The 10,108-nt window shown below is 34.6% G+C and overlaps 1 protein-coding gene across 11 annotated transcripts in view; it reads right to left on the bottom strand.

The window, feature by feature from the left end:
- Nucleotides 1-1,696: 1,696 nt before the first annotated feature.
- The window catches only part of sptbn2 (spectrin, beta, non-erythrocytic 2), a 95,126-nt gene continuing 86,714 nt past the window's right edge, over nt 1,697-10,108 (bottom strand). For 4 of the 11 annotated variants that reach the window (XM_087252087.1, XM_087252086.1, XM_087252088.1 and 1 more), the window contains 7 exons: nt 9,722-9,797; nt 9,223-9,324; nt 8,758-8,784; nt 6,570-6,751; nt 6,293-6,466; nt 6,150-6,192; nt 1,697-4,947 (listed from right to left, as the gene is read on the bottom strand). In XM_087252087.1, coding sequence (XP_087108213.1) covers nt 4,738-4,947; nt 6,150-6,192; nt 6,293-6,466; nt 6,570-6,751; nt 8,758-8,784; nt 9,223-9,324; nt 9,722-9,797 — 814 coding nt within the window. In that variant the 3' untranslated portion in view covers nt 1,697-4,737. 11 annotated transcript variants of the gene reach the window in all.

Genomic DNA, 10,108 nt, shown 5'->3' with positions numbered 1-10,108 from the left:
CAGGGCATTTCCTGCAGGCCCTCGAGGTCTGTAGGCAGTTCAAAGCATTCTCGTTGAGTTTCAAGGGCAAATTCAGAACAAAATTTCTTTGATAGGTACAGCCATGGGCAAAATTACAGGGAGTAGTTGCAGAAAATATCAAATGGAGGTCTGATGCTGTATGTCTGATGGAGGAGCAGGAGGGAGGAGATGAGATTTGCATTCGAGGCACGCCAATTCTAGTTAAGATGGTAAACTTTATAGATGTGGACGGGTGAAGGTCAGAGTTCATGACCTGTTAATGACTTAGCCGGGAGACCAGACAGAGGAAGAGGTCTGCTTTGTGCTTAGACATGTGGGAACAGAAAATATTTTAAAAGGAAAGACTAAACCGTTATAGACAAATAATCGACAATGAGAGTCTGTCAGTCTGGATCTTACAAAAGTCTGATGTTCTGGGTTGATATGCTTATATTTTACTCCATTTAAAGCGAGACAAATAGTGCAGTAAACAGCAAAACTGCTTGTGCTACAAACCAGTGGGCTATCTTTAAGACAATGTTTTATAATAATAAAAAAAAAATTCAGTTCAAGGCACTCAAAAAATGTGTCTTAAAAAATCATTTACTTTATTATTGCAAACTAATATTTTCACCAAATTATTATCAAAAATTGAAAATCAAACAAAACGTGCTCAGGGGTAGCATAACCCTCTACTGCATGGTGTTGCCATATGGCAGCATGATATGTATATTCATTTCCCTGCCAGGCTGCCACCACTGTTGTTTCTTCTTTAAGACCAACGTTCTAAATTTTTTGTTGAAAAGACAAGACCTTAGTTTAGCCAATGATATGCTTTGGTTAAGTCACATGACATGCAGTGTTTTTCTGTGGCGCGATTTCTGACAGACTGGTGTTTGAGAGAAACATTAATTGCTGAATGCAAATGTAATCGTCAATAAAACAAAGAAACAAATTATGTCTGATACACAAAAAACATCCAGACATCACCTTCAGTATGTTATAATGACATATTAACAACTCAAAAAAGTTTTTTTAACAAATTAGTAAAAAAAAAAAAAAACTAAGTGTATGTGTTGCCCTGTATATCAATAATATTCTGCAAAAAAAAAAAAGGATTAAATGAAAGCTGTTGGAATATCAGCTGCTGGAAAGGTGTCATTTATAAGTTCTGTGTTAAAGTATAATACTGCAACACCAATTAAATTATTTCAAACAACAAAATAATTAATTATAAGGAAAGTTCTAAATTAGAAATTTCTAAGTTAGATCCACTATTCGACATTGTTGCCATATGGCAACATATCATAATTTTTTTTTTTTTACAGCAATTTAAGAAAACAGTCAATATATTTTATAGATGTATTATAATACGTGCATTAGAGGATTAAATAATGTGTTGGTGCAAAATCAGTCCAAGGCACTCGAAAAATGTGGAAAAATATTATTAAAATAGCTTTTAAATATCTAGTGTCTTAGACTGATTTTTGCTTTTAATTCTGATAAATCCCTTAACCAAAGAGCACCAACACATCATTTAAGCTAGCCCTGAGCACTTTATGTTTGATATTAAATGTTTGATAATAATTTGGCAAAAATACCAGTTTGCAGTATTAAAGTGAATAAGTGTCATGTAAGAACTGCACACGCTCTTGTGAAAACAAGAATTGATTTGATGGGGGGAAAAATCCACACGTTTTTTCTTTTCAAATCATGTTTTTATTCCTAATATTAGATGTAGATACACAAGTCAACAAACAAGTCTTTGTTGTTTAGATCAGTAATGAAAAATGCTCCACAGCACACTTGCCCCCAAGTGGCGGGGTTTGGTATTACAGACGAGAAACTCAGCAGGAATAGGCTGCAGTTTTACACGAGGTGCAGTTGCAACAGTAGTAGTATTAATAATGATAATAGCAATATTAATAATGACTTTTATATAATAATAACAATAATAACAACAGATAATAGTAGTGATATTAACAACCGAGGTTTAAAATCATGAGTGGGATCAACATTCTTTAATAAATGGCCTTTTCATGGGCTTGGTGGGATTCTTTTTTGAAGACGCATTAAAATGTAGTCAAATATACTACTATTGGATGAAGAAATGGAGAAAAATATGATCAGTACTCTGAAGACACGCTCACTTTTACCGGGAGGAGATTCCTCCAACTGAATTCACTGTATTGCATTAAAACTAGATTCAATTTCCCTATAGTTTCCTCACCAGTCCACTGAAATTTACACAGACTCAATTACCTAGATGCTGTAATGTAACTGACCATCAAAGCAAAACTGGGTTAAAACAAAGCACACTAGAAAGAGTAAAAATGTGAGAGAAAGAAAACGTTGCTCTTATATCAAGCAACTGGAATAAAAAGAAACAGCACAAACTTGAAAGATTGCAATCCAAAAATGCAACACAATCTCTGGAAGCAGTTTAGCACACAGTCCCAAACCGTATGTGTAGGCGAAGACTAACTGAATCATTATACAGCTGTTTTTGACAGTAATCTGAAGGCCTACAACTAGATCATCCTTTGATCATCCAGTGTTTTTATCCATTAGGATGGAGAACATCAGGCTGGCGGTCCAGCGAATGACCTCCTAAGTATTCATAAGTTTCAGTGACATTGTCCAATCGCTGAAATCCAGAAAGGCTGTCGTTTTGTGGGCTGGACAGGGTTTGGTAGAGAGTCTGCATCATTTTCCTTCACATCAAACATCACAGCAATGATAAGAGGAGAAAAAAAATAAATCAACTTTCAGTTTTCTGCGTCTTCATGTTGCCCCATACATGCGTCTCCAAAGGAAATGCAGAGATGAATGACATTAGAGTGGACATGGTTCAATACTCCACACACCTCAGAGGAAGGGGCTTCATTGTATGACGTCAAATGAAAACGTAAAACTCACGCTAATATCACACCAAGGCAAGCTTTCGCACAATCGTATGAGGCTGAAAAAATCTTTATCCTACAAAAATACTGATTTCATGCCACAGTGGGTACACTTGTTACCAATACATCATGCATTTAACTGCAAAACTATATCTGAAATCATGTCTGCTAGGTTGCCATTGAGTCTGCCTCTGTGTCTACTTGTGGGACAGGAGTTTGTTATCGCCTGCTGACTGCAAGTATAGAGCTACAATTATAGAAGTATGCAGTAAAAATTTCACATTCCTCCAAGGAAGATAATTTACTTGTGATTTACACATAAAGGAAACAAATTATCTCAAATCACCATGAGTGGGGGGGATAACTGCTGATTTGGTCCACATTAAGAATACCTCAGTAATATCATTCAGAGTTGAAGCACATTCACAACCGATATACCTGAAAGCAACTTCTTCTGAGAACACACACACGTGCACACACACTCTCTCTCACTCACACACACACATCTAAAAATACAGCATCAACCTCAAGAAGCATCACTGACACTAAACCCAACTTCAGCTGTCAAGACAGAGGTGCATCCCTGTAAAATATTTAGAGTTAGGATTGAGGAAAACATGCCTGCACGCGTGCCTGCAGGTGTGTGAATGGGAAATCTGAAGCCTGAGAATACATTCCAATAGGAAACTTGGTCAATTACATCTTCAAATTAAAGTTACAAGAAAGCAAAGATATTTCTGCTCATCTTCAAATTATTTTTAAACACGAGTTTAATGTTTGGCTTGTGCAAGCGATTCTTGTGTTGTGTCTGTTTGCTTTTGAGCAATTATAAAACTAAAAGGTCAAACCACAGCATCACACCTCAATTTCAATCTTCACAACAAACACTTGTTTTTTTTTTTACCTGGTCTAAGAACAGAACAAGATAAAGTAGTTAAAGGAACTTGATGAACTAAAGAAATAAGCCACACAATAAGAATGCATACTCAAAAATCTCCTAACAGGAGTGAAGGAGAGAAAGAGATAAAAGATTAGAAATAAAACCACCTTTTCTTGAACTAAGTCAAAAAAAAAAGAAAGGATAAAGCATTCAACAGTCAAATATAGAAAAACGAAATGCAAAGGAAAAAAATCTTTCTGTCAGAAACGCGTGTAGATGAAAGGAAAAAGACCAGCATGAACTCCCACCTCTGACTTATGGGCTTCTTTCTGTTTTGTCCTCTCTGAACATTAATTTAAACCAACAATACTTACATTTTCTTTAAATATTCAACTTTAAATTGACTCAAAATTGCAACAGCAAAAAAAAAAAAAAAATGCAATTAAACCTATAGTTTTAAAAAAATGGACTGCGGTCCTTCACAAAGAAAATGAGAGGCTGGAATTTAAGACAAGAAAAGGAAATTGTGAGAGCAGGGGGGAAGACAAAAAGCACTCTTGGTCATTACAGCATGGATACGCCATCAAACCCACAGATAAAATGATTTCTAAGGTGAAAAGTTAAAAAGAAACTAGTCAAATTGAAGGGTATGAGCTGATCATTCGGGGTGGCTTTTGGTCTCGATCAGAAACGCCATTCTGTGGGCTCAGAGCTCAACGTCTGGGCAAACGTTGTCATCAATCTAGGAGGTGAGATTGAACAAGATCCACCGGTAAAATGGCGCAGTTTTTAAAAAAGAGTGGAAGAAAAAGAAAGGGCAAAACAACAACAACAAAAAAATGTATCAATGGAAAGTTTTCTTTGCCTTTTCGAACTATCAGTTTCTTTTGAGTGTTGACAAACTTCCAACTCCTGCTTGGCTCACTTTGGAGATCTGTGGCGTTTTTTGGATGGCTATTTCTTCTTGCCGAAGAAACTGAAGCGCTTCTCGCGGTCTCTCTCTTTGCCGTCTTTGTTGCGCATGGTTACTCCTCCGGCCTCGCCTGAGCTGGGAGACATGGGCGGCATGGTCATTGCTCGACTCAGACCTCGGGAGGCACCTGGCGAACGCTCGCTGGACGACATGGAGGACTGGATGGCTCGAATCCATGAACTCATCTCAGCCTGAGGGAGAAAACATAAATTGTCAAAAGATGAGAGTTTAACAGGATGCCTGAAGTCTCAGTTTAATCCTACATAAAAATTCTAGTGGTGTAACGGATCTCAAATCTCATGGTTCAGATCACTCTACGGTTTTTCAGTCATGGGTCGCACCATTTTTCACATCATCAAAAAAGAGAGGAGACAAATGTCAGCTGCTTTCCATTTATACAAAAATATTACTGCAAAAACCATTGGTTTTAACATACAGAACTTGTAATTTTAATAAAAATAAAGATAGAACCAGCTGAAAGAAAAGGAAAATATATAAAGAAAAATAAAAGTGGAAAAACTGAATCTCTCTCAATCAAAAGCAGATTTGAATGCAGCACTTATAAGGATTTATAAACATATGCAAATCAGTATCATTTATCATTCATGTTAAGAGGATTTAAATTAAGATCACAATCTTTTAATGCTTAATTTTGCAGCTTTACAATGAATGCATTAATGCAGGCTTAACAAACAGTGTCTGTCTTTGAGTGGCTTTACATTCTTTACATTGAGTGCTTCCCAATTTTAACTCCTTTAAACCAAACACGTATGTTTCCACTGCAATATTATACTGAACCACTATTTACTGGTGATTTACAATGGTGCCGTGACCCGGATGGAAGTGAGGTTTAGGGTACAAAACAGGTCACCCAACATGTGTTACATGTGCATTAAAGGTCACCAAGCCCAGAGAGCCTCACATGCTGACTCTTTTTAAGAGAGAATCAAAATCCAGGCAGATGCCATAAGCGGACAGACCATCAGCAGAGCTATCAGGCTGAGCGGATTCAGACTAGACCTGCATTTGGCGAGTGCAGACTTAAAACATTAAAGCTATCATCACACATCACACCTGGATAACCAAGCTTTCTATGTTTATTAAGCAATGTTTACATCTGTACAAAAGCACAAATAAAATCTGTTCATGTTTTCAATTCAGTGCATCTCCTCAGAAGAATTCATTCATACAGATTTATTTACGGTTTTATCTCTATCCAACAATGTTGAAGCATCACAGTTGAGGGAAAACAGACTATCAAAGGAATGACAGAAAATGAACAAAATTCTTATGGGTTTTGAAAGACAGAGTGAGAAAATTTCAACAATTCCTTTAATTAAAGAGTAGAAATAAGAAACATAACTTTTATTCTGTTTTTTTGTGCAAAACTTACCTCATCCTTCGCTTGGAACAAGTACTCTTTTCCATCCCCGAGCCTTTAAGAAAATAAAATGCAATAATGTCACATACTAAGAACTTTTTTCTTTTTTCATATTGATCACAAAACTAATCCAATTCCTCCCTTCATCTCCTCACCTAAGTTTAAATACGTGTTTCCTCTTCTTATAGTCATGGGCAACCTCACAGACAGCCTCCCCGAGGCTGATGGGAACTTCACCATGGTAGGGGATTCCATTTGAGGCACTCTTGTTGTCCTTATAGAAGCCCAGACTGCCTTTACGTAAAACGCAATATACATTCTGCCACGATCTACAAATGCACAAGAGAAAAGAAAAAAACAAACCATTTACACAACTCACTCGATTAGATTGTGTCAATCATTATAAAATAATACACCAGCTTTCTGCATCACCTGTTAGCTGATTTTTTGTTGTGCGATTCCATTTCCTGTTTCCTGCATAGGATGCCCTCCATAGCTTCTGTGGTCCCCTCTGCTCCTCCTCGCCCTGGCAGTGTTGCTGAAGGGTCTTGCCGTGATGCTGAGTCAAGACCACTGTCACGGCCTGGACCATTAACAGATTCAGACTCTGATCCCTGCTTGACCAAAACCAGCCAGTTAGGACATGTCACAATCATAGAGCACTTTTACCAACTCCAATTGTGACTGGCTCACTACTGTACAGGTTAGTGCTTTTATTATTGAAAAGGCTTTTGTAAATTGTTCAAGGTTACATGCTATATTAGCAGGCAACAAACAAACTTTAAACTGTTCATTAAATGATTACATTCTCACATAAACTACATTACAGAATAGGGTCAGTAAGATATACATAAGATTTATAAGACTTTTATGATTACCATTTACTAAATAAAGGTAATACTGTAAAATCTGCAAAATTGTGAAATACTACTACAATCTTTAATTGTTATTTTTACAATATTTTAATTATCTAAATTGCATTATTTATCATAAGAAAAAAAACAAGCATCACAAGCTATCTTCACATGTTAAAGTCACACATGAACATGTAAAACACACATGAAATTTGTGATTTCGAAACATTTCCATGTGGAATTAATTTTTCAAATGAATATCTTTCAAATCCACATATTTCAAGTAGGTATAACTTTTGTTCCATAAGCATTTTACATGTAATTTTAACATTTTATATTTCAAGCTATTCTAATGCTCATGTGGACTTTTTTTAGGGGCAAAGATTTATAATTTTTTTAAAAATAAAATGATTACTGTAGTCAGTACTGAAGCCAAATTTGGAGCTTATCTAGCAAAATATCTTATGCTTACGGTCCAAAAACTAATACACCCAAATTTATATATAATAGAAAATAAAATAAAAAAAGGAAAAAAAAAATCAAAAGAAACAAAAAAAAGAATTGTTGAAATTTTGTAGGTTGTAATTTTTTTTTGCAATATATTACTTGAATTTAATTGTATTATCTTTCAATTTCTGAATGTTTAGTGACTAAAATATTATTTTAATAAATATATCTGTTTTGTTTAAATGCATTAAAATAAATTGCCTATATTCACTGAGAAATGGATAAAAATATTCATTTTTAAAATGGTATGTACTCATTTATGCTGAGCACTGTATCAATTAACTGTGACACCTCAATTGAGGATTTTTTAAAAATAAATTATACAGTATTTATTTCATATTCAAAACTTTAACATTATAAATAATAAATAATATATAAACAAATATATAAATAAATTGAATAAACAATATAATTTTAACGTTACAAATAATAATATATAAATAAATAATAATAAGTAATTGATTTATTATAAATAATTCAACTTTAACATTATAAATAATAATATATAAATACATAATAAATATTTTTTTATAAATAAATAATACAACTTTAACATTATAAATAATAATATTTAATAAAACATTTTTATAAATAAATAAATAATACAACTTTAACATAATAAACAATAATATATAATTAAAAATGTAACTAACCATATTTTTCATAAATAAATAATACAACTTTAACATTATAAATAACAATATATAAATAATTGAACATTTATTTTTATAAATAAAAAATACAACTTTACCATTATAAATAATAAACCTTGTTAATAATAATAGACCAATGTTATATGTCCTTGCTTTATCAAACAAATCTTACTGGCCCTACATAAAACATGCCCTGTCTCAGTATTCCTATAACTCAATCGAATTTTGTTAAATTTGCAGTTAATTACCAGGTATAAGTAATTAAACTGAGATATAATCCCTGACTAACAACAAATATTATAGTCTAAACCTTTATTGCCTCAATGAACGAACAAACCAAATGTTCAAACTCAAACACAATATACACATGCACACAAACAAACAAAAAGCAAAGGCACACTTAAAGAGACTTAACAAAACATCAAAAACACCGGCATGTTCCACCAAGGACACAAACATGAGGGCGGTATGGAAAAGCTGAGGATATGTGGGTGTAATGATGAAATAACACAACCACAAAGACATCAGAGGGCACATCTGCCTAAAAACAATTACTCAAACTAATTTGATATCCTAAATACAAGTGTTAGGAAATAAAATAGTTGCCTTGGCATATAGAAAAATCCGATGAAACTGAAGGAAATAAAGAAAAAAATGTCTTATGTGAGAGTTAGTAGGGAATTAGTTTAGCTGTTGTGAGGCACCCAAACACCGTCCCGATAAGTTAAGCTCCCCTGACAACAAACAACAATGCTACACACAACAACAAAGCTTTAACATTACAAAAGTAGAAATTTGAATGTGCATCGCAAACATTTTGAAGCTCAGGCGTGCATAAGAAAGAAAGATGAACGTCCAAAATTACAGTAGCCAAATACATACATAGAAAGAAAAGAAAAGCACAAGACTAATCCACTCAAAGCAATAGAAAGCTCAAACATTGCCCACTAGCAGGTGTGGTATAGCTGCCGTCATGCTGCGAGGCTGCTGGGTTTGTTAAGCGCAAGCAGCTATGAGGCAGCGATGCTACACTACGGCTACAGGCTGCTGCTGCTATGGGTTAGTACTCACACGCTCCTGTGCCTTGTGGGGTTTAGCCACAGGCTTAGAAACTGGGTTAGACTGAGGTTTAGGTTCGGCTTTCTTGAGTTCAGATACAGAGACCGATAATGACTGCAGATATAAGAGACGTCACAAGAATCGGATGTTAACATGTGAGAGTGATAGAATCAGTACTTGTGTGTGTGTTGAGATAGTTTGAACAGTTAAAAGACATCCACATAGTGTGACCATGAAAACAGATGTTTTGTTTTGTTGTGACACTCTCCTACACTCAGAGAGACTCAAAGAGTTTAGAGCAGAACACTTATATCAACATGAATAATTGAGAGGAACAAGGAAAAAGACACTGAACACAACAAGACAGAACACTTGGGAACGGGACTGTGACTTGTGTCTTGACATGAATTGTAAAACTGTGTCCGTACACTGACATTATGAAAGTGAATGCATATTTGGATCATTAATGAATAGAGAATTTAACAAAGGCACAGTGTGGACAGTATCTGACCTGTGACGTGTCCTGGTCACTGTAGACACCATTGACAGATACAGACTGGTTCAATGTAGTCTGGTCTAGACTCGTCCTTGAAGAAAAGACACAACAAAACTTACAGTAACAGCTGTGGGCCAAAAGTATATTTTTCCACATATTTGGCACTAGAAAGGCATAATTAACTCTTTTGCCCTTAATTAAATGAAATCTATTATTTCCTAACAACATTCTGTTACAATAAAAAGAAACAAAATGCTTAGTAAATAAATAACTAGATAAATAAATAATCTTGGGATACAAAAAGATTTCATTTGTTCATAAAAGTTGCAATTTTGGTCCAGATCTCAACTCAGTTGGATACATTTTAAAATGTTATATAGTTCTGTGAATGGCAAAGGTGAT

This window comes from Danio rerio, chromosome 5 (genome assembly GCF_052040795.2).
Source record: "Danio rerio strain M-AB ecotype USA chromosome 5, GRCz13ab, whole genome shotgun sequence".
In the NCBI taxonomy this organism is placed as follows: Eukaryota; Metazoa; Chordata; class Actinopteri; order Cypriniformes; family Danionidae; genus Danio; species Danio rerio.
Note: the sequence above shows the minus strand (reverse complement) of the source record. Positions and strands in the feature narration are given on the sequence as shown.